Source organism: Heterocephalus glaber, unplaced genomic scaffold, assembly GCF_053883595.1.
Source record: "Heterocephalus glaber isolate CG9 unplaced genomic scaffold, H.glaber_assembly_v1.0 deba00001431, whole genome shotgun sequence".
Classification (NCBI taxonomy): domain Eukaryota; kingdom Metazoa; phylum Chordata; class Mammalia; order Rodentia; family Bathyergidae; genus Heterocephalus; species Heterocephalus glaber.
The window spans coordinates 1,036,230-1,061,780 of record NW_028258295.1 but is presented as its reverse complement, the minus strand read 5'-3'; the positions used below and the strand labels follow the sequence as shown (position 1 = coordinate 1,061,780).

At 40.9% G+C, this 25,551-nt stretch overlaps 1 protein-coding gene and 1 pseudogene across 2 annotated transcripts in view; one reads left to right on the top strand and one right to left on the bottom strand.

Annotated features, from left to right (window-relative positions):
* Positions 1-25,551, bottom strand: part of Sorl1 (sortilin related receptor 1) — a 169,894-nt gene that overhangs the window by 27,221 nt on the left and 117,122 nt on the right. For both annotated transcript variants that reach the window (XM_004870912.4, XM_021249086.2), the window contains exons 25-32: positions 23,704-23,823; positions 16,319-16,444; positions 13,634-13,741; positions 10,369-10,500; positions 9,305-9,436; positions 8,548-8,682; positions 7,459-7,614; positions 4,591-4,740 (exon numbers count right to left, since the gene is read on the bottom strand). In XM_004870912.4, the coding sequence (XP_004870969.2) occupies positions 4,591-4,740; positions 7,459-7,614; positions 8,548-8,682; positions 9,305-9,436; positions 10,369-10,500; positions 13,634-13,741; positions 16,319-16,444; positions 23,704-23,823 (1,059 nt within the window). The remainder of the gene's footprint in view (positions 1-4,590; positions 4,741-7,458; positions 7,615-8,547; positions 8,683-9,304; positions 9,437-10,368; positions 10,501-13,633; positions 13,742-16,318; positions 16,445-23,703; positions 23,824-25,551) is intronic.
* LOC110346966 (cytochrome c oxidase subunit 7C, mitochondrial pseudogene) lies at positions 17,153-17,444 on the top strand (annotated as a pseudogene).

The following is a 25,551-nucleotide window of genomic DNA, read 5'->3' as shown; positions in this document are numbered from 1 at the left end:
GGTGGAGGTGGTGAAGGGAGGACAGGGAATAGGGAAAAAATAAGAACCGAGATACATTATGTACAGGTACAATTACCCAATGATAAATATAAGCATATTGTATACCTAAAATGTACCAATAAAAGAATTTAAGCAAAAAAAAAAAAAAAAAAGAGCTACAGAGGGACATAAAAAGAGTGAGTTTAAGGGTGGGTGCGTTGCACCCCTTTATACAGGATAGTCGGGGAGAGACGCTGCTCAAAAGGGGATTGTTTTTAAAAACATACAAGATCATCATCGCAGAAGTTTTCTGCTTGGAAAGAATGTGAGAAAATATCAGCAAACAACATCTGGAGAATGTTCAAGACTTCTTTATAAAATGTGTCTCTAAATTTTAAAAGCAAAAAAACATAGTTTTCAGAATTTGGAAATCAGGTTGTCATTACTCTGAAGATTCTTAAGCTGATTAAAGAGATGCCTAATGGGTGATTACCACAGAACATAGTAGTGTCAGTTTCTTTCAGAAGAAATATGTCATACTAACCGCATTTTGTTTTGACAAGGTGATCAGGTTAATGTATTGAGGAGAATTATGGATATGGCACATCTTGATTTTAAGTCCCTTAATTAAGCAGCACTGTTGTGAACCAGACAGATTTAAAACAGGTTGAAGATACTGGCTTAAACATTCAATTAATGAGTTATTATCGCCCACGAGGGAGAGTCTGCATATTTTCCTCTTTGTTAATTATTTTTCATGTTATTCTTATTGTGTGGTTACTGGGCTCAGATGTTCCTATTGTCATTTTGGTGAGTGGGGGGTCAACCTGTCATATTGTTTTAATGTCCCAGGGGTCAACTTTTTCATTCTTTTAATGTAAGTGAAGAATTTTACACTAATCTCTATCTAATATTTCTATGTTACATGTGGTGCACCCTTCCATCATAAGAACTTTCAACACAGATAACATGATGGAAAGATCACAAGTCTTTACCTAGGTAAATGTCTCAGTCTGTGATTGACTAGGTGGTCAGTCCTCTTTGAACCTTAGTTTCCCTATCTCTTAGTGTTTCCTGTCTCTAAACAATACCAACTCACAAGGTTGAGAATTAAGTGAAATAAATATATGGTTCACGTGAGGACAATGAATGATACATTAAAGCACATTATCAAATGTTAACTTCCCTTCTTAAGTCCTAATTATTTCACAAAAAAAATTAGTTATCTTGTTGACTTTTTATTGCCAGCATGTATGAGACTAATGCCTTCCAAATTTTCGTCCAAGTCACATGACATTTTCAACAGGACAGAGCTACTTGAAAAGTACCGCAGAACATTACATCAGCAAATATAAGGAGCAAAGTAGAGCAGCCTGAAGAAGACCACTTATGATAAAGTAAAGAGAAAAATAAAACAAAAGCCAAAAAAGCAAGAATGCCACCAGGCATAATAATGAAACTAACACATAGACAATATAATTGGAGTCATTTTGGTTCCTGAGTTCCAGATAATTAGAAGCAAGTGTACTAATGTACAATTTATCTGCAAAATGCACCTGCCTCTACTCAATTCCTGATTATGGAGGATGTTAGTAGTGGGATCCTTTACTGTTTTCCTAATCTAAACAATAAGCAAACAAAATAAGCCAACCTAGCTTAGAAACTGAAAAAGTAGCAAAAGTTAAAGGGTATTTCTTGAAAAAAGACCCCTAAGTAGCAACTTATCAAACTCCTTGAATTTTAGACATAGAAAGGACCCTTCAGACATACAAAATAAAGGCAGATGTGACTTTCATGAAGAAAAAAAGCAGCACAAATGATGGGGGTTTTGTGACCCCTATAGGTAAAGCACATGTTGAGAAAAAAAACATACATTTGGTAATAAATAAGTTTCACATCTCAGGTTAAGAACTTGGCTAAGGCAATATTTCTGTCTCAAGTCAGCAATCTATCAAGACCTCCAAGACATAATGAAATCTGTCTCCACAGGTCAATAACTATAGAGACAGTTATAGGGAACCATGAAGATGTGAAAACTGGCAAAGACTCATGGGAGATCATGTGGAGAAGATCCCTGACAATAGATGACAGCACATGAGCAGTACAAAAACACCTTCTACAACGACAGGCCTATCCTCTAACTCTACACTGGGAAGCCTCACACTAGCTTAGGCTCCACTGTCAAGTCAATGAGCCCATTATGGTCCCAGACCCACACAGGGAAGCCTGGCATCCTCCACCCTGTCCAGCAGCTATGGTATTCCAGTCATCCAGAGAGGAAGACCTCCCTCTTCCTTCCTCCTGATTGCCATGGCCCCAGAAACACCAGGATATATTGCTCCTGTTTCACCTTCACAGTCCCATCATATTAGCCTCCTTACACAGTCTGAGTGATCTAAAATGTAAGGACACCATCATTCCTGCTAAAATCTGCAATGGTTCTCTATGACCAGAAAGATAAATTCCTAGCATGGATCCCCTACCCAAGTCCCCTGACTGTCTCTGCACTCAAACTTTGCCCTTTGGCCCTCCTCAGACCTGTTTTCTTGTGCTTCTGAGCCTCTGGGTGTTCATGCTGTCCCTAGGATGCCTGTCATCTGTCACCTTGGCTCACTGATCTCCATTAATACTCTTTCACAGCTGAGTAAGGTGGTGTGCACCTGTAGTCCCAACTACTCAGCCAAGGTATGAGGATCACTGGAGCCCTAGAGTTCAGGGCCACCCTGGGTAACACAGTAGAAAAACATTTCTTAAAATAAACAAGCAAACAAAAAACCACTCAGGAGTCATCAGCTAGATGCTTTTCCTGACCAGCTCCTACCTCTCCAGGAAGATGGCCAGATTTACCTCCTAACTATGTCAGTTCCTTGAAGACACTTCTGTTACTGCCCACCTTGTACTGGGATGCAGCTAGGGACTCATGTTTCTCCCACTAGAATCTGTGTCCTCAATAGCCTGATCAGTACCTGCCACATCCTGTGTGATCAACAACTATTTGTCCAACCAGACTGAAGGATGTTACTGGACACACACCAAGTATCTAGGATAGCACAGAATTTACCACACTTGTCTGATGCTAAGAGTCACACATGGATGGATTCCTGAGCATCCTCCCAGAAATTGCTCCTAACTCAATGGTCAAAGATGACCAAACTCACATTTTTCATAAACACTTCTCACATGATCCCACTGTTACACAAATTTCCTAACTACTGAGATAGAAAAATTAAGAGATAACTGATGTTCTCTGTTTTTAATCTTTAGTCGACTCTCAAATGGTAAGATTTGATAGAGTTTCATTTGGGGCTTCAATTTTCACTTAGGAATTTTTTTTTTTTTTTTTTTTGGTACTGGGGATTGAACTTGGGTCCTTGCGCTTGCAAGGCAGGCGGCAGAACCACTGAGCTAAATCCCTGGCCCATCACTTAGGAATTGTTAAAGAAAAAAATAGGACCAGAACAGGGATCAAAGAAGAGGAATGGAGACACTTGCTGCTTGGGTTAGGGCTAGAGAAAGCTCTCTGCAGAGAGGCAGGTCAGACTTTGCCACTCATTCTATGTTCACTAGAGGAAAAATCAGACATAGACAAGTATGAAGACATGCTCTTCTTGGTAGTTAAGGGCATATGATTGGCTGCGACATCTTCTGCCTATAGTCAGCAGATGATTAGATGAAGAGGAGACCCCCAAAAGAAAGGGAGGCCCAACCTACAGCCATGTCCGCCATCAGAGAAGCATGCTGATGATGAGTGGATGGGCACTGTTCAGCCACACACTCCCAAAACCTTTATAGTTCTATCCATAAGAACAGAGGCAGCCTTAGTGTGCAGCCAGGGATCAAAAGGCTCTGTCTTTGTGGCATGAGGAGGAAACGTATGATCTCATCTGTCTATCCTGACCTCCAGGCTGTCTACTTCTACCCTCTGCCTCCTGAGAGTCATTCTGATTTGTAGGACATCCTTGCTGAGCTCACACTGTGGACCTCACTCAGCTCACAAAGCCATGTCTCCCTCTATCACCTACTCCAAGGGTCCTCCCTGGGCACACTGGAGAAGCAAGGGTCAACACCCATTATGTTTCACAAGTGCCAACACAAAGCCGACAGACAGTGGGTACATCATCTCATATTGGGCTCAGGCTCACCAACTGGAATTACCCTATGGGCTAAGGCTGAATTTCTTAATGGGGTGCTGGAGGTGATCCTGCCCAAACAATATGGTCTCTACACCTCATAGATGCTCACTAAGTATTTCCAGAAGAATGAATGCATATATGGAAGGTCATGGCTTTATCCACAGGTGTCTCAATCAGTTGAAATGTTTAGATAAATCACTATTTATTTTTCTCATTCATTTAGAAGATATTTTAATGTATCAGTTCCCGGTATTTAAAATAAATCAGTCATCTTATTTGAAAATGTGGCTACCATATAATATGATGTGGGCTTGTGCACTAAATTATAAGAATATTATAAAAGGATAGTTACACAAAAGTGCCTGGACTCACTCTCTCTCTCTCTCCCTCTCACACACACACACACACACACACACACACACACACACACAATTCTGGCTCTCTCAAGTCTGCCTAGGCTGAGGCTCTAAATACTCACGGCAATTGGCCTCATCCTGGCCATCTTGACAATCCTGATGGCCGTCACAGCGCTTCCAGTTGGGGATGCACTTCTTTGGTTGGTGGCACTCAAATTCAAATCGGTCACATCTCCCAAGCTGGGTGGGAGTGGAGGGGGCAGTAACATTTGCTAGAAAAGAGATTTTTAAAACTCATATACATTAGTATTGAGGAGCTTGGCAGAAACAGCAACAACTTGATGTACTTAGGAAAGTACAGTGCTTCGGGGATTGCTATGGGCACCTGTGAGCTCTGGACCAAGACAGCAGACTGAGTGCTGACACCTAATTTGCTCCTTCATAGGACCCACAAGAGATCTAGTTCAGAGACTGATTTTAAAGTCCTAAACCCACAAGGGCATGGATAATAGAAAATTAGACAAAAGGATTGAAATTTAGGAAGCTCGAAAGCAGACAGACAGTGACTAAAGAGATCAGAGAGGATTGTATCCTACCCTGTATCCTACCCCGAGCTATAAGAGGAGAAAGACAAAACCCAATCAGATCAGTACCATGTATTCCTCAAAACAGCTCAGAAACCAGCTCCTCTTAACTGGAAGTGAAGAAGGAGAAAAGCAAGGTAAAGGAATCAACTAAAGATGTTTAAGAAGCAGCTACACTCCTGGGCTGTGAGTACAGCCCTGCATAGAATGCTTACCTAGCATGCACAAAGCCTGGGTTCCATCCCAGTATGACAAAAACAACAGAAAAGAAGTGCCTACATTCCCTAAATCCTTTCAACCTAACAGCTGCATGAGACAATTACCACATATATCATCCCAATAGAAGACTGCTAGGTTGTCATTTGAACAAAATAAAAATAGCTCCTCAGAGAGGCATAGTAAAAGCAAGAACATCTTAGTATAAACCTGGGATTAAACCTACAGACAGCAGAATGTGAAGATCTCATTTCTCATCCCAAGAATCTCATAAAGGGGATCCCTGTTGTCTAGGCAGGAGCTTGTAAGAATCCCCTCTAGGGAAACTAATCAGCCTCAGAGATAACTCTGAAATTACTATGGTCCTAGAAAGCTAAGGCAAGGCAAATGATGCCACTTATTCTTGGACAAGAAGGGAATCACTGGAATGTCCCAAGAGACATCACCATGTGTCTTACTGGAAGATAGGCTGAAGGGGAGACATATGAGGAAGAGAAAGCAGTTATGAGACTTCTACACCAAAGAAATAAGAAGTAACAGCTGGAGACAATACCAAGTTCAAATTTGCACCATCAATCTACACAAAAAGAAGGAACAAAAGCTCAATGAAATGTGTAATTAGGGATCTGCTCACTAGATTAGTCAGAATTTGCTAGCGTATGTTAATGTCCTGGTCAGACTTTTAATAATCAAAAACAATTTTCAGAGAAGGATAAGCAAGATATTCAGTAGACAGATAGGTTTTGAAAGGATAGAGGTAACAGATTTCTTTTTTTATCATTCATTTTAGTTTGAGACGCATGTATAGGGCACCAAGTATTTGCCTATCACTGTGGTAGACACATCAAAAGATTCAAGGTTGTATACAGTATGATCCTTAAACAGGAGCTTCACATAACTGATATAGAAAAAAAAAGAGCTACACACATGAGAAAACTGGGAAGCAATATAAGGCAGGTCATAGTTAAGAATCCAAAAGGCCATGGGGTAAGTCCAATGAGATTGAAAAACACATGCACATAAGTTAAAGGAATTGGGGAAAGCTCCCTGGAGGTAGGGTTGGAAGGGGAGAATCAAGCCATAGTTGTTTGAAGTAAGAATCTCAAATTTTAGTGATCCTAAGAAGCACATGGGGATCTCCTTGACTCCACCCACCTCAGGCAATTCCATTATAGGTAGTCAGTGGACCATACTTTGAGAAACATTTATGCTATAGCAAGGTCACTTTGCTGTAAAATCCAGGCTTCAGTTTCCCATGATGGATGGAGGGTTTCAGAGACAGGAAAAGTAGCAGAGTGAGGTAGAAGGTACAGGAGTTTCTGCTAAGGGCAGAGGCCTTGCTGCAGATAGATGTACAGGTAAGAAGGAAGCAAGTCTGTCTGACACAGATGAGGGATTCAGCTGGGCTGATGTAAGAATTAAGGGAGGCAAGGAGGAGTCACCTCACACAGGGCCTTGGAAACAGGAATGAATCATCAAGAACTGGTCTTCTAGAAAAAAGAACAAGAGGAAATCATTGGTGACTTAAATAGGAAAGCAACAGAATGAGCACAGTCATACAGGAAGAAAATCAGACTGTGGGACATCTGCTAGGATTATGCAAAGCACGCAAACACGTATCTATTCTCTTCTTGTCAATGACTTTGAAAAGGACTCCTGCTTAGGGAGGAGCACATCTTAATTTGTTCTGCTTGCAGAGGAGTGGACACATTAGATGGGATCTAGAGGTCCCAGGCCTCCAGCAAGGCAGTTCCAGCACAGACCTGTAGCTACTTCTGTATTCAGCCACTAGATGGCAGTGCTCACTCTTCTTTTAGAAGCACAGGCCAGACAACCAGCAAGCAGGAAAATTGGGCCCTCTCCCCTGAGAGTTTAATACGCATACAAAAACCTCCCTATCATCCCAACTGCAATTTCCCACTGAGAAGAAAGCAGAGGCTGCCCTACCACAGCACGGGTGGGAAGCCGGTGGCTGGCCTTTTCTGGCAGGGAGTTTGGAGGGCAGTTTGGAAAACAAGATGCTGCAGTTTCGGGCTCCCATGAGCCTTCTCTCCCAGGAGCAGCACCGGAAGTCTCCCTGCCTGAAAGGCGTGAGGTTGGTGAGAAGCACGGGGTGTGGCCAGGCTGTGCTCCTGAAAAGTCCACTCCCCACAGCAGGAGACACAGGAGGGAGCCAGACCCGAGACTCACCAAGCGAGGGGCAGGCTTCCTCATCTGAGCCATCTGCACAGTCTCGGTACCCGTCGCACACCCAGGTGTCCATCACGCAGGCCCCGGTGCTACAGCGGAAGTAATTGGGCAGACACGTGGAGGGCCCAGGTGTGGGGGAGGGAAGAAGGTTTGAATCTGAGGAAGATACCAAGTGAGGAAATCCAAAACATTACTAGAAGCTTGATCTCAGACTAAATGTGTCCCAAACCTAGTGCAGATGTCCTAGCTATACTCTTCCCTCTTAGGGTAGTGGAGTTACCATACTATCAAGTGGATACAAGCTAATAGTCAGGTAAGTTTGCTTTTGTGAGGACTTGTGAAGTCTGATGGAAAGAACGGGCGGCCTAGAAGGCACAGGATGGCCGGAGAAGTCCTAATGTTCTAGTTAATTCATCACAATGACCCCAAGGCCTGGCACGGAGGTGAGAATGCCAAGAGGGAAGCAGAAAAGGTATGTGTGCTGCTCTGTGATGTATCACAGCACATGCAGGACCTAGGGACCTTGTCAAAGTGCAGATTCTCATTCAGTCGTTGTGGACAGGGCCACAGATTCATCCCCCCCCCCCCCCCAGTTATTAGGGATTGACCCCAAGGTCTCAGCACTGAGTTAAACCCTGGTCCTTTTTAAAATTTAAAAATTTTGAGATACGGTCTCAATAAGACACTTAAGTTGCCCAGGTTGGGCTCACACTTGCAATCCTCCTGTCTCAGCCTCCCTGAGTGCTGGGATTACAGGCCTGCACCACCACAACCAGTTGAGATTATCTACTTCTAACAAGCTCAAGGAGATGCAGATGGTACTGGTCTGCAGACCACATTCTGAGCAGCAATGCTCTAGACTGCTGGCCATGCCTTGCAAAATCTGCAAAGAATAACCTTGGGAACAGGAGAAACCAATTGCCTTGATTTCAAAATGAGAGGGGGGCTAAAAAAAATCTCAGGGTCACAACTCCAAAAAAATCCAAAAATGTAAGGAATATGCCAGGCACTACAGAATTAGATTCTCTGCAGACAGGTGAAACTGTTCTGGTCCCACAACTGGTCAAGTACTATCCCAGGGTCTCTTACCTCCACAATCCTTCTCTTCGGACCAGTCCCCACAGTCATTCTCCCCATCACACTTCCACCTGTTGGGGATGCAGTGGCCATTTTCACACCGGAACTGGAAGTATCGGGAACAGTTTGGCACTTCTGTGGGGTTTTCTGCAAAGATCAATCACACCATCACTCATTTCCCCTGTGCCAGTGTGAACACTTAGCTCCTCCTGTACACCTCCTGGAGTCCAGGGCTACCTGCACTTCCCCTCCAGAGTCCATATGCACCTGTGCGGACTCAATGGACAACAAAAATACCCACAAACTCAAAAGCACTCAGTTCTCAGCCTTCCACTCTTGTTTCTCACTCCTACATTTTGGTATTGTTGGAATACTCAAGTTTTTATGTTGATGTTTCATCAAAGGAATAACTTAAGTACTGATAATAATTCAGTGGTGATGTTTTAGTCTGTAACTTCAGGGAAGAAAAAGTACACTCTATAATATTGGTCTTGAATCCTCACCTAGCCTATGTTCCCTATATATCCTGTGATCCTCCCAACTGGGGAAAGGACAGGAAATGAGATAAACATTTCCCTGCCACCTATAAGCTCTTAGGTTCCCACTTCATTCAGTTCTTCATTTGGGGATTCAAGAACTGCAGTAGGTACTGCAAAGGAAGGAGAAGATAAAGTCTTCAGGGGGATTTCTAGCTAACATTTTCTCCTTAACCACAGGTATCATTGCCACTGGAAGGCTGGGATACACAGAGGCAGATCTAAAATCTCACCACAGTTGGCTTCATCAGAGTAATCGCCGCAGTCATCCATCCCATCGCATTTCCAAATCAAACTGATGCACACTCCATTCTGACACTGGAAACCGAATGCATCACACACCTTGTGGAACTCAGGATCATGGGCTACATAAGGAACAAACACCCATAAGTCCGGGTTACTTCTGTGCTGGAGAAGTCAAAGCAACAGTGCTTCTCAGAAATGAGATGGAAGAGCAAACTGAATCTTAATAGAAAACACCTTGTGTTAATTAATCCATTCTGCAAAACTTTATGAGTACGGTTACAGACTGAGTTTATCCTCCCAAAACTTATAGGGTGAAGTCCTAATCCCCAGGCCTTCAAACACGTGACTATTTTGGATATAATGTTTAAAGAGGTAATTAAAGTTAAAATGAGGGCATGAGGGTGGGCCCTAATTCAATATGATTGGTATTCATATAAATGTAGGCACAGGCATGTAGAGAGGAATGACCATGCAAAGATACAGGGAAAAGATGACCATCTACCAGGTCAAGAAAGAGGTCTCAGAGGAAACCAATTCTGTCAACACCTTGATCTTGGACTTCCAGTCACTAGAACTGTGAGCAAAGACATTTCTGTTGTGTGAGTCATTCAATTCGGAGCACTTTGTGGCCCAAGCAAACAAATATAAGCAGAGCACTGTTTGAGGAAGGGGCTATGTCAATGAATAAAACAAAGGCCCTGCTCTAGTGACACTCATGCTAACAGAAGAGGTGGACAGGAAAATAAGTACGTAGTGTATAAAGTGGGGAAAGTGCTGTGAAGACCTCAGGGACAGGGAGGGGGGCACGGAGACTGGCTACTGGGTACAGAATGGTAAGGAAGCCCTCTCGACAAGGTGACCCGTGAGCCAAGATCACAGTCATTCTCCACTGAGTGGGGCCTAATCCCCTTATACATGTACTAACAGCTAAAAAGCAGCATTTCTTTGGCAAACTTAGACACTCTGTTGAGACCTGTTAACGAAGCAAAAGTGCATCCCAAGCTAGCACAACCTCATGTCTATGAATGACCTTGCCACCAGCCCCACTCACAGCATCCGGCAAAGGCAGGATCCTCATCTGATCCATCCCGGCACTGGATGATCCCATCACACACCATGGAGTGGAACAGGCACTGCTGGCGGTTCTTGCACACGAAGTCCATGAAGCGTGTACAGAGGGGCTCTGCAAGGGGGAAAGGGGCAGAAATGGCAATGAGCGCTGGGGGCCAGCTGGGCAAATGACACTGAGAGAGATGTACACTGGGGAAACAAGAGTCACAGCCACTGCTGATCAAGAACTTGCTTTATGCCAAGACCGGAGCTAAAGCACTTACCATGAAAGAGCATCATTAAACCATCAAGACAACATTGTAAGACATTTAATCATCTCTGTTTTTAAAGTGAAAAAATAGCAGTAAGCAGCATCAAGTACTGTGCCAAGAGTAAACAATTACTGAAGGAGAAGCCAAAGTGAAATCCAGAGCTAATTGGCATCAAAGCCAGTTATCTAACTCACTATTAATATGATCCTGACTCTCTAATCCAGGGGTTGGCAAACTTTATGTATGGGACTGGTGTTATGAACTGAATTATGCCTACGCTTCCTCCCCAGAATTCTTATGTTGAAGCCCTAATCCCCCAGTGTGAATGTATATGGAGAGGGATACTTTAAAAAATGTTACTAAGGTTAAATGAAGTCATAAGAGTTGGGCCCTAATCCAATAGGATTGATGTTATGAAAAGAGATACCAGGAAGAAAAGGCCATGGGGGCACACAGCAGAAATGTGGCCTTCAGAGGTAAATTATAACCGCTTCTTTCCTGGGCCCTCAACCTGAGAGCCTTCATATTTGAACTGTGACTTCAGCTTGTCATGAATCTCCAGCCTGCCAGTTCACCCTACAAATTTTCTATTTGCCTGTCCCCATAATCATGTGAAAGAACTTATTACAAATTTGTCTCCCCCCCATATCTTATTGGTTTTACTTCTGTGAAGAACCCCAGTAACATATCCAGAGAGCAAAGATGTTAGGCTCTGCAAACATACAGCCTGCTATAGCTGCTCAATTTCACCACTATAGCATAAGAGCAGCCCATGTAATACACAAGCAAAGAGTAGTTATTGTGCTCAAATACAACTTCATTTAAAAGAACAGATTATCAGCTGAATCTTGTTCACAGGCCAGTTCACCACCCCCTACACAACACATTAGATGAATTTCACTGTGGACTGCACATTAGAAATACCTGGAACACTGTTTTTTCAAAAAAGACAAAAAAAAAGAAACAAAAAACCAAGGCCCAAGCCACACTCTAATCATCTCAGAACATTTGGGGTTGATGCCCAGGCACTCATCCCTTTCAAAGCTCTGCAGGTGGTTCCATTGTATACTCAAGGGTGAGCACCACTAACCCAAGATGATCTAAAAAACATTGGGGATAGAAAGGGTCACCTGACATAAATGCCTCCTAAATGACAATCAGTAACATTGATGAAACCCATCAAGGAGAAGCAAGTGTCTAACTGAAAATAAATGGTTGACACCCTCATTGGAGGAAAGATAGCCTATTTAATAAATGGTGCTGGAAAAACTGGATTTCAACCTGGCAGAGATTAAAACTAGACCCATATCTATCACCATGCACTTACCTAAGATCAAAGTGGATTAAAAATATAAATATTAAGGAAGAAACACTAAACTTGCTGGAAGATAAGTTAGGTAGAACTCTTGAAGATATTGGCAAAGACTTTATGAACAAAACCTCAGTAGCATGAGAACTAGCACAAAGAATCAACAACTGGGATCTCATCTTATTAAAAAGCTTCAGCACTGCAAGAGAAACTACCAACAGAGCTAAGAGACAACCTACAATGTGGGAAAAAAGTTTTAGCAGCTATACCTCAGACAAAGGTCCACTATCTAGAATATATAAAGAATTGAAAAAAATCAGACCTCCCAAATTCAAAGACCCAATTCAAAAATGGGCATCTGAAATGAACAGACATTTCTCAGACAAAGAAGTAAAAGCAGCAAATAAATATATGAAAAAATGTTCAACATCACTGGTCATTCGAGAGATGCAGATGAAAACAACACTGAGATTCCACCTCACCCCACAAAGAATGGCTGCTATCAAGAAATCAACCAATAACAAATGCTGGTGGGGGTGTGAGAAGAAAGGAACCCTTCTCCATTGTTGGTGGGAGTGCAGACCGGTGCAACCACTGTGGAAATCAGTATGGAGAGACCTCAAAGAACTAGGACTAGAGGTCCCATTCGACCCACTATTCCCCTGCTGAGTATCTTCCCAAAAGAATTAAAAGAATCACACCACAGCGATATGTGCACCTGTGTTTATAGCAGCACAGTTCGTAACAGCTAAAGCTTAGAAACAGCCCAAGTGCCCATCAACTCGAAACTGGATAAAGAAGATGCGGTTTTTTTATAAAATGGAGTACTGCTCAGCCATAAAGAACAAGAAACTAGAGACATTTATAGCTAAATAGATGCATATTGAGGCGATACTCTTAGGTGAAATAAATAGGACACACATGTGTAAATACCGAATAGTTTCTCTAGTGTGAGAAACTGAAAGTGTAAATAAGGATTAAAATGAATAATTGATAATTTGAAATAGGAAAAGGTCCAAAGGTATAGGGATGGTGGGAGGGGAAGGGGAAATGAAAAATTATGAGAGAAGAAAAAAAATGGAAACGAAATCTATGTAAATAGGGAAGGGTGGAGGGGGTGAAGGGCGCACAGGCAATGGGGAAAAACGTAAGAACTAAGATACATCATGTATAGGTACAAGCACCCAATGATAAATGTAAACATATTGTATACCTAAAATGTACCAATAAAAAAATTAAAGAAAAAAAAGGAAAATAAATGGTTGATTTGTAGTAACCCTTCAATGTTTAGTGTTCCATTTTTGGAACACCTGTAACACTGGAACACAATAAAATTTTTTCTCTTCAAATTTTTATTCCTTGACTTTTTCTATGTAACATATGAATGTCATACAAAAATTCAATAAATTGCCACATTCAGTATGAATGGGGTATACATGACAGCCAAACAATAATATTCACCCAAGTATAAACTAATTCTGCAGTCACTGACCCTGACCCTCTTCCTGGTCTTCTCTGCCCAAACCTAGTCTCCCTGCCTGATCAACTCCTAAATCCTGGCCAAGCACTCCATGGTCTAGGGTTAAAAGCTAACCGAACAGAGGTACTGAAGAAGCAAATGGATTTGATCCAACTGATGCTCTTCATTCACAACGACCAGGCCTTGGTGTGTGGAGCAGACTTACCACAGTGCTGTTCATCAGAGCCATCAGAGCAATCCCGTAGACCATCGCAGTGTTTGCTAGATGGGATACATGTGCCATTGGGGCAACGGAATCCATTGCATTTCTTCTCTGAAATGTAATCCAACAATAACAAAGAATGACAAAGAAGAAATAGGTAGGCACTCACATCCCTTGTCAGCAGGATATAAATCTGTATCAATCCTAAGACAATTTGGCAATAACTAGCAAAAAATTATAAATATATATATATATATATATATATATACACACACATATACTTGGACCCAACTTAAAAATGTAGAAATGTTCTACAAAACTGAAAAATAATGTAAATACAAAGTAAAAATCTGTACTTAATTTTAAGTAAAAGTGTTACATTGCATTACTGTTTATAATAGATCAAAAATCACCTATATGTTCATCATTAGGGGACTGTTTAATAATTGGAACACTAAATTAAAGAAGAGCACTAATTAAAGAAGAGAAATACAGAAAATTTTCTCCCAGATATACAGTTATGTGAAAAAACAAGGTACAAAATCACATGCACAATAGAATATTATTTGTATAAAATAGGGCAAGAATGCAGAGTATACTTAAATTTTATTTATATAGTTATGCATCACCACAACAGGTACGTTCTGAGAAACATAATATTATTCAATTTTTGCCATTTGAAAATCAGAATGTACTTACACAGACCTAGATGGTATGGATAGATCATGCACTCAACATGCTCTCTTGATGCATTCAAGAGATGTGGTAAACACAAGATGTATGAGGCTGCTGGCAGTGTAATACAGCCGAATACATTAGTTAATTTTTCTTTTAGTAATTAAAAGAGGTGTACTGTGCAATAATGATAAAAACTACTGTATAATAAACAGGTAAGCCAGTGACACAGTCGTCTATTATTAATTATCATATGCTATATGTAATTGCATGTGTGATACTTTTATATACCTAGTAGTACAGTATGTTTTTTACCACCACAAACACTTGAGTAAAGTGTTGCACTATGAGAATGGCTACAATGTTAGTAGACAATAGAAAAGTTTCAGCTGCATTATAACCTCATGGGACCACCATCATAAATTTGGTCTGTCACAGAAGTATCATTATGCACTGCATGACTGTATATGCACAAAAGTATTCTGAAAGGATATTAAAGTATGGTTTCCTAGGGGACAAGGTCAGAACAGGGCAAACAGGTAGAGCAACTTCTACTGTAGTGTTTTTATACTTTTTCCAGTTTGAACCTGGTAAACGTATTACACAGTCAAAAATTAAGTATATTTTTAGAACAAAAAGAAAAGTTTCAGCGAATAGAAGAAAAATTAGGTCATGAATCCCCATTATAAATTTATAAATCTCTTTGAATCACCTGCAACCTTAGTTCTTTAGGAATTCTAACACAAAGCCCTTTTGGAAAAAGTCTGTCTAAAAATGTTTAAGAATCTGAGATTTCACAACCAATTCCAGGGGAAATTAAGCTAGAACCTAGGTATCTTGAGCAGAAGCTATAATACTAGTTTACCCTCTCTCCCAAGCAGTTTTCAGCATTAGATTTAAAAATCAGTTCTACCATGGCAACGTAGCTTTGTAAAACCAGTGTTTTGCAGACAGTTCCATGGGTATTAGAAAGAAGGCAAGAAAACGTGTTTTGATCCTAGAAAAAAATCATCTTTTGTAGGAAATCTGTCAAAGGACAGGGAAGTGATTAGATGATGGGGCCACTATCATTGACCTGCTGTTGGGAGGTGGGGCCGGGTTGGAGGTGGGTCACTGGGAGTGTGACCTGCTAGGCTGTATCTCCTTCCTTAGTGCCTACTTTCCCTCTCTGCTTCCTGGCCACCATGACGTGAGCAGCTTTCCTCTCCTCTGCCATGGTGTTTCTGCCTTGGAGCCAACCTGACATGAACTGTAACCAAGATCCCAAATAAACCTCTCCTCCTTTGAGTTAGGGGGGGTTCAGTCTTGTGTCTCATTGATGAAAAAAATGACGAAGACAATATTCTAGGAAATGTCTCAAAGGAAAAACAGGCTTTCACTTCCAAGAACCTGAATGGCTATACTAGCACAACAATGTAAAACTAAAAGCACTCAAATGCCCAGGCAGGAATCAACTAAGTAAACCAGGTTCTAATAATACAAACTGAGTATGTAGCCTCCATAAAACAGCTAGCTACAGAAAATACAGATATACGGAAACGACTTTTTAAAGTTTTGTAACATGAAAGAAATTACGATGTGTTTTGTGCACGTACCAACTCCTCACGATGTATGTAATCATTATATACTGTGAACTTGTACTAATAAATTTTTTTAAAAAGAAAGCAATATAAAGACATGTAGATGATAAGTACAATCCTATTAAACTTTGGAATGTTTGGCAAAAGGATTAGCACAGAAAACCTTAAGAATATTTGGTGTGGAACAGCACCTTGAATACTGTTATGGTGTGGTGGCATTTCAGACTGTCGTTTGTATGAGAGGCAAAGTGTGAGCCAGAGAATGAAGACTATGTGGTCCACTGAGGAAGACATCACAGGCAGCAGGTGGGCTTGTTCAGGTGAGAGGAAACCTGGCAGTGGCAATCCAGTATTCCATCTCCTAGCCTCGCAGCTGTCTCATCCTGAACAGCAGGCACAGGAAGCTCCAGAATGGCGGGGCATCTGCACTTACCACAGTTGACAGGATCCTCATCAGAACCATCCTGGCAATCTGTGTCACCATCACACGCCCACCGCTGGGGGATGCAGTGGCCATTGCGGCACTGAAAGTTGGAGGCCTCACAGGTGTGATAGATAGCTGCCAACAGAGAAGAGGGACAGTCACATTTCCCTCCTCTACTCCCGAGCGACTATCAGGATGGACAGAGAAGAGGCTGTGCCATAGGGCTCATGGTGTGAACTGCTGGAGTACCTGCAGGGACTGAGGCACACGGGGCTGACCCCTCCATAGGCAGGGACTTGAGTCTGTGTGCTACACAGTGGTACAAAAGCCACTACCCAGGTCTGCATGCCAGGCCAAAACTCACCCCTCTTCACAACGACCTATGGGGTCAGTATTACTCCCTTTCCACAAATGAAAATCAAGCTTGGAAAAATGAAGAAACTTAAATATAACATCATGGCTTATACTTTTTCTATTACATCTTGTGACTTTCTCCTCTCACATAGGTCCTCTTTTTCACCCAGATGCTATGAAATAAGGAAGGGTGGCATGTACTCTGGAAATAAAGTTCTACACCTGGTCCAATCACTCTCTGGAGGCCTCAATTTTATCTCCTTATATTGATATTTAAGTGATCTTTGAAGGTCTGAAGGGCCATGACTGTATACAATTCTGAAAAAAAAAAAAAAAAGACCCAATTTCAACTTCAGACCCCAAGAACATTAAGATTCATCCAGGTCCAGGGGAACAAGGTTGTGAATACTCTACTCGAGGGTTTAGGGTTTTGTGGCCATTTCTTCCACCTTCTGTCTCTGTGTCTTTCACACAGCTTCCAGCAGCAGCATGTTGGGACAGAGCATCTGGAGGTTCACAACCTCTGTGGTGCATCAAAGCCACTACGAGGAGGGGCCCAGGAAGAATTTGCCATTTTCCGTGGAAAACAAATGGTGGTTACTGGCTATGATGACTTTGTACTTTGGATCTGGATTTGCAGCACCTTTCTTCACAGTGAGACACCAACTGCTTAAGAAATAAGGATGTTTTAACATCCCCTTTAACAGATGTGAAGAATTTCTCAGGAGGTATAATCTCTTTGGAAACAGATCAGACTCTTGAATAACCAGTAGATATGTTTGTAAAGAACCAATATGACATGAACGCCTAATGCCTCTTCTCTGAAATACAGAATGTGATTACTGAACATGTGCTTATTTTATTATTTTGGGGAATTCTCCAGCATTAGTTTCTTAATCAACTGTATATTAGTTTGTTTCATAGTTTTAAATTTTGAGATTTTAATTTTTTGATTCTCAGATCAGAATCTTGTTGGTAATTTGTTATATAGTGACATTGGTGGTTGTAATTAATTTAAAGGGAGAGAACAGATGTATTTTTAGTTTTCCTCTGTACTTTAAAGGAATGATTGTTTTTTCTCCACAAGTAATAAGCAAGAATTTTTCCCCTCATTAACTGTACTGTTAACCAGTAAATATAAGATACAGCTAAGAGCATGTTCCCAATTTATTCTAGAGCGTTAGCTACCATATGCCCTGAGTAGAAAGTAAAAGATGACATGGTTCTGATTGCTGATCTTATCAATGAATTATTTATACATAGTGAAATGGTGCTTATTACTTAAAATAAAAGTTACTTAGTTTCTAGTACTTTAGTAGTAGGCAGGGAAAAGTTAATTAGCTACCAAATATTAATCCTGGCTTGTTCACTTTTGGAATACTACAGGTATCAGATGACTGCTATAAGAAGGCATCGCAGACTGACTGTCTGTCCTCTAGATGTTTTGGTAAGAGGGTGCTACACTGTTTTTAAACCAACATTTAAAAACTAGGACATTCATATAAAAGTACATTTCTGGATTCCTGAAAAATCATTCTGAACAATTCTGCATCCCTTCGTGGAACAAAACAGCTGCTGGGCCAATCCTCATCATAAAATTAGACTTCCTTTTGGGCCCTAGTATAAAACCGATTTGCTAGAACCTTTAAGTTTTGATATTTTTCTCAATTTATATGCTAGTGGCCATTTTTAGCTTCTTTCTGACAACTGTCCAGCAATCTTCATTCCGGTGACTGCCCCCATGATCCTGTACTTTCCTGTCATTGTTTCTTACTATCCAGTGATAAATCAGTGTCATGCTCTGGTGTTTTTCTATGGAACTTTAAAGATTTTTTTAATCTTTGGTAACAGTACATGCAAGAGTAAAACCTTAGGGTTTATGAAGTCATTTTGAACTCTGGATTCCCATCTTTGTTATTAAATTATGAAAAAAAACATTCATCCAAAGCTTCAAAGAAAAGAAGCCTCAGAACCTAGAACAACCTAATCTTCTGGAGAGTCGAGACCAACATCCACCAACCAGTAACAAATTGTGTCTATCACGCTCATTTTTAAAAAGAGGAAGAAGAGGAGAAGGAACAGGAGGGGCTAGAGAAAGAGGAGGAGAAGGAAGAGGAGGATGAGGAACAGCAGCAGCAGCTAGTGAAACAGAGAATCACTATTATAAGTGAACAGCCTCATTTCCATACATGGGTTGAGGTCACTGGAAATCATTTAGAAACATCTCAAAACCTTGGTCACAAACAAAGATTCAAGTGTATAATGTCTGCCTCAAACCCAACCAACACTGTAAGTGCCTTTTCCATCAGATTTCCCCTTCTCTGAGACAGAAGCTGTTTGTGTCTATTCATTGTTGAAAAAAAGCCAGAACTGGCCTTGTTTATACCCAGAATAAAATAACTTACAGTAATCCTGTGACCCACAAAGGAAACCTTCTGAGATGTTTTATGGATGTCTGAAACTTGGGCTGTCACTGAACCCTATATATATACACCATGTTTTCCCCCTGTATACACACAAACAATGAAGTTTAATCATACACCTAGTAAGAGATTAACAAAGACCAATAATGACACAGAACAATTATAAAATTATCAATAATAAAAGTCATTTAAGACTTGTGAATTATTTCTGGAATTTTCCATGTAAAATTTTGGGACCATGGTTGATGACAGGTATCTTAAATGATGGGAAGCAAAACCATGGATGAAGAGTGAGGGAAGCGGCCACTACAACCTAGATGGACTCTTCGTTTGTTTCTGTGTGAGCGGGGCATCTTCATGTAAGAGAAGGAGGCAAAACAAGCAAAAGTGTGTTGTTAAAAACAAATTACAATTTTCTATTCAACTGAGATAACTGGTAATAAACTGCTCAAAGGTCTGGGAAATTGGCTTTCTTTAAGGCTACTTTTTGCAACAGCTGGAAATATAAAGAATCTGACTTTTCAAATCACTTAGAACAAGTGTGATCCATTATCTGTCTTTTCATCTAGTTGAATACCAAGGGTGAGTTTGGTAGCATGGAAATAAGTCAATGAGAAGTTTCAGTATTTACAACTATTGGCACTTAGAATTCACTAAACATCTTTTAAAAATATACTTATCTCTAGGGCTGAGGAATGTAGCTCAGCAGCACAGCACCTGCTTGGCAAGCACAAGGTCCTTAGTTCATTCCCAGTATCAGAAAAAAATACATGCACTTATCTCAGATAAGAAGAATAAACGAATCATGCATGTTACATGAGTTTCTGCCCCAGTAACAGCCATCACCTGGAATAGTTTTGATTTAGTGTTGTCACAAGTCTGACAGCTTTAAAAAATATTCCTCACCAAAGTCTTGCTTGCTTCCATAAAATATAAAGTTGCCTCAATTTATTGCCATACTAAGCTATTTGTTTTTATTCAGCCTATGAACTTCATTTTTAATTGAAAACAATTTCAAACTGCTAGCAGAGTTTCCAAATGACAATTCTGGGAGGCATGTCTGAGATCTCCAAAAACAATCCCAGAAGCTGAGATCAGAAACATTCATCAGTTTGCACAATTACATTCAAGTGGTCAAACATGACCAGAATGCATAATAAGTTCTCTTTTTCTGGAATTTTCTATCTCCTGAGTAACTGAATAGGCTCTGACTTTCAGTGCCTGGTAAATAACATGTTTAATAATTTTTTCAATTACAAAGATAGAGGAGATTGACTTTAATCCAGACTAAAGAATTTGGGGAAGAAAAGAAGAGTCTTCTACACAATAGGATTCACTATAAATGTGGAAACAGCAGGATTTACAGAATAAACAATGGTGGAGAGGGGAGTGTGAATTTCTGATAAAAGCCATTATCCTAGACTTACTCTCTGACTTAGGTCTTCCCTGAATTACCAAGACTTTCTGGAACACCTGACCAAAACCATTAGTCAAGCAAAAGTGGAACAAAGCAGATGAATTATGTACTCCAGTGAGGAAAAGCACTGCCTCATTTCTCACAAACACTCCACCATTAGGAAGTGCGTGAGGAAAAAAGAAATGTGAATATAAATACAATTTGAATAGTTAATGATAGAAAAAAGAAAGCATAAAGAAAAACATTAAAAGGTACATCTGAAAAAGAATTAGATAATCAAGACACAAAAATTATAAACATGGTAATAAAAAGTTCAACAGATAAATAAAACAGCAGATTAGATTTAGCTGAAAAGAGAACTGTTGAACTAGAAGGTAAGTGAGAAGAAAAACTCAGATTCTAGCACAGAACCCCAAAGAGATAGCAAAAATAAAAATAGGAGGCATGAATAAAAGAGTGAGAGAGTTCAACAAATGGCTTATAGCAATTGCTGAAGATAAGACCAGAGAAAGTAGCCAACAACCATTCCATTACTGAATTATAAGCTATTATAACCCAGAAATGATGCCAAACATAAATTGTCTGATCTTAAGAAAGAAAACAAGACTCAAGCAAGATAAATAAAAATAACTGCACACAAAGGTAGGGAAACTGTGTAACAACAGCAATAAATAAAGGTAAACTGGAAAGAAAGAGTCTTGTTATTTGAACAGATAATCTCTTGGCAGAATTCCAATCGGCACAAGAAACCAAAAACAAATGGAATAATAACAGAAAATTATTATACACCTAGAAAATTCAGGTAGTACAGTCCCCCTGATGGGACAGTCATGCATGTACCACTGGTGGTTCAAGCCCGCAAGAACATGTAAAAGACATGTTATACTAATGAAATTTTGAGTTTACCTCTATCAGACTTGTGCTGTAAGAATAATGGAAGAAGGCACTGGATACAAGAAGCAAAGGTCCCTGGAAAGTTACATATTTATAGAGGTAAGTTTGATTATTAAGAAGAAGAAAAATGACCAATTTTTGTTTATTGGTTCTGGGGGTGGAACCCAGGGGGTCATACACACTAGGCAACCATTCATCACTGAACCGTGTACTCTAAACCCTAATTTTAGGGTTTTTAAATTAAAAAGCTAAAACACTAAATATTTAGTGTTTTAATATACACAATATTTTACTAAGTATTTTAGTGTTGGAACTGTGGGCAGGAATTTTAGGGCTTATATCTGAGAGAAGGGAACAATATTAAGAATACACATAAAATGTCAAAAAGTAATAGCTAAAAGAAATCAAGTGTATGTGGCCAGAACCAGGGTGAGTTGAAGGGAATAAAAACCACCCAGATCCTCATGTCTAGCAAAAGAGGAAACAGAACAAGTATGGAAAATGTATGCATACCAAGGCCAAAGGGAGGTCAGCTGGCCCTGACTTATTTTTTCTGACATTGTACATAGCTAATTTAATATATCAGGAAATGAAATGTCACATCACGCATCATAATGATCTCACATTAAATCTCTAACCACTCTGATATGAGAAGAAAAAGAATCATCCTTAAAAGACCTGGATAAACAGCCACTGGAACAAGACTGCAGTTGAGTGGAAAGAACTCTAAATTTTCCCAGTGAGCCCTGGCAGAAAAAAATCAGAGATAAAACTGGGAGTGTATGACAAACCTGCCCACAAAAGTGAAGTTGGTAATTCATTCTGGAAGACCAGCACATGCTGCTGAAACACAAGACTGACTAATGTGGTTGTGGAAACAAGATGTTCTATCACGCTGCAATTCATAAACTAAAATGCCCAACTGTGTCCCTCTCATTTATTAACCAATTATCCGTCTAAACCTAAGGCTTCAAGACAGCTTCTGTGTGTTTCCTGGGCTGATAGCAGTTCCTTCACCCACCTATATGGGCCACACTTGTACACAGAAGCATTTTTCAAAAGCAGAAGCACAGACACTGAGACTGCACCAGAAAGGACTCAAGGGAGCTTTCTCAGGGACTGCAATGTAGTAATATCACCAGGCATCCTAAGTGATGTATATGGCTACCATCCTGAATATATATGGCCACCATCCTGGTTATGGGAGACAAAGTTCTACCTACTGCCCCCACCATAATGTATGTGGTCACCACTCATTCATTTATTCATTCATAAAAATACTATAACAAACATGAATGAACCCAGAGCAAAAATTAGAACACCTATCTTACATCACCTTGTATTCCCTTCACATTTATGGTGTTTCCAACTTTATTGTCAGTGAAATTTTATCTCAAATAGGCACAAGTACAGTTTACATTTTAATTGTTTAGGAGTCCCTCTGATGCTCCAATTGAAAAATATGAGCTAGCTTAGTCTTACTCAAAGTGCGGTCCCCAGACCAGGAGCTGATGTATGAACTGTTTATCATTGGTCCCAAAGAACTGAGAAGAGTGAACCAGAATAAGACCAACTGTGTCACCCAGAACACTGAGACTTTCTTGATGAAGGAAGCAGGTTGTTTGTGGGGAGCAATGCTACATAATTTTAGGGGAAAATCATTTGGTTAGCCTAGTTCTCTTGCCTACAGCCCAGCTATGGAATTCCAAGACATAATTCCATTTTGGCCTCCAGTCACAACTGAGACCTCAATGATCTGGTGATGCTGTGATTCTCTAGGGCAAGAAACATCCTGGGAGCTGAAAACATCCTGGGAGCTGAAAACATCCTGGGAGACAAACATCTACTCAGTTCCTCATTGTTCTTGGACTGTTACCATCTTATTTATGCAGGATGTACTGAACTCTCTGCAAGTCATTTGTTACATTTGTGTCTCCTGATATACTGAATAAAAGTTGCGGTAAACTGGGGGCTTTCATCTTTGCTGCTCAGAGCAGCACTGATCAGACCCAAAGCTCAGCTTCTTCTAGGTCTCATTTTTCTACCTTTCCTGTAATTCGCCTTGTGCTACCGTGGCTCACAGGAGACTAGGACTTACTGCAGAGGTTCTGGTAATGTCCCCTTCCCCAGTTCCCTACAGTTGTTAATTTATATTCTGGCACAAGCTCCTTATCTCATTACAGACCAGCTCTCTGAGAAGCACTGATTGGTTGGCCTCTAAAGTCCAAGCTGATTCTCAGACTCCAGATTCTATGACCATTTAAGGCTATATGCCTTGGTGAGTAACTGAGACTAGGAGTACTGACCGGTACAGTTGGCTTCATCGGACCAGTCCCTGCAGTCATTGTCCCCATCACACACCCAGGAGGAGCGGATGCACATGCCAGAGCTGCAGTTGTACTCATCACTCCGGCACTGGTGCATTTCTGTAGGTGAGACAACAAACACTGATGTGAATGAAAATAAAGGTTTCCTCAGAATTCTGTCTGGTGTCAAAGCTCATAGGGATAGAGACAGGCCCATTTCACACATTACCTGTACATAACTCAGATGAAAAGGACTTTGACCAGGAATGTTTATCATGTATTGTCTAGAGTGTCTAGATGAACAGAGCGACTTTTAACCAGGGATATATGTTCATCGAGAGTAATTTCCATCAAGTGTGGTACAAATGGATTACTGATACCCATGCACTCATACAGTGGGTTTCCTGACAGCAAGAGCAGCCTTGTATATTTATCCTGGTCTAGTCCACAGATACTGTCATCTTCTGTCCTTGCTATGATGGGAACAGAGTTGGCAGCAGTGAAGGAGGAGATCAAAGAGTATAATTTTCAAAGAAACAGAAGACTCCTAGAGACATGGCATGTGGGTTGAGAAAACAAGTAATGAGAAGTCCATGTGTGCTGATCATGTGGAGAGGCTGAGCTCAGGGAAAGGAACATGAATGCTGAGCTTCCAAGCAGGAGGAAACACAGCTGGGACCTTCTGTAGGCACAGTTCTGGATGTCAATGCACAGGCTATCTCTACAGGGGGTGGTGCCTGGGGCAAACAAACCAGTGCAGCCTGAGATTAGAAAAGAAGCTGCTACAACATCTTTCTTAGGTCCATGGAGATCATTAAAATCTGAATATGTCCCTTAAAATTCATATGTGGAAATGTGATCACCAGGGCAATAATATCAAGAAGTAAAGCCCTTTGGAGGTGATTAAGAATGGGATTAGTGACCTTGCCAAAGAGGTACAAGGGAACTGTTTGCCCCTTCTCCCTGAGGACATAGAGAAGGAATGATCTATGAGAATAGGTCTTCACCAGACACTGAATCTCATAGTGACCTGATCTTGGACTTCCCAGCCTCCAGAACTAGAAAAAATAAATGTCTATTGCCGATAAATTACTCAGTCTAAGGTATTCTGTAACAGCAGCCCAAAAGGAGTGAGACATGGAACTTGCAAGCGGAATTTTTCACAGCCTCAGAAAAAAGGGATAACTAAGCAGAGACAGGTTGACGGTGAAGGTAGTGAAGTAGATACTTACACAGAAAGATTCTGGAGGCATGAAGAGAACCTGAATCAGAGAGGGGACCAAGTGGGACCTTTGGATGGATTCAGAACCAACTAGCAGCAATGGGGCATGATAGAGGACCTATTGAGTAGCCGACCACATGCCCTGAGGGAGCTGGGTGACATGAAAATACATAGCCATGTGGAGCTTCCTGCCTCCTAAGCAAGGCTAGCTGTGCACTTCAGCCTCCTGAGAATAGTGGAGGCAAAGGCAGGAATGAGGGAGTAAATGGTGTGAATCCCAAGCATATGTCTTACAGCCCCCGATGAAGAAGAATTATAGAACCAAAATGAGAAAAAAATTCCTCCCAGCGCCAAACCAGGGTATCTTCCACGTGAAAGTGGCCCTGAATGAGCTCCACCAGTTTCCTTGTGTTAAAGTGGTTTATGAGCAGACCCTGCTCCCTTTATTTCAGTCCCTGTGAGTCAAACCACCTGCCCCTAACAAAGCAAGCCATGTCCATATGCACATGCACAGCCTAGCTGGACCTGACTGCAGACAGGAGAAAGGGCCTGGCCACGCACACCTACTCATCTCCATGGCTGGGTCAGCATCTGGCCTCCATTTTCACTTCCTTTCTGTGCCTGTG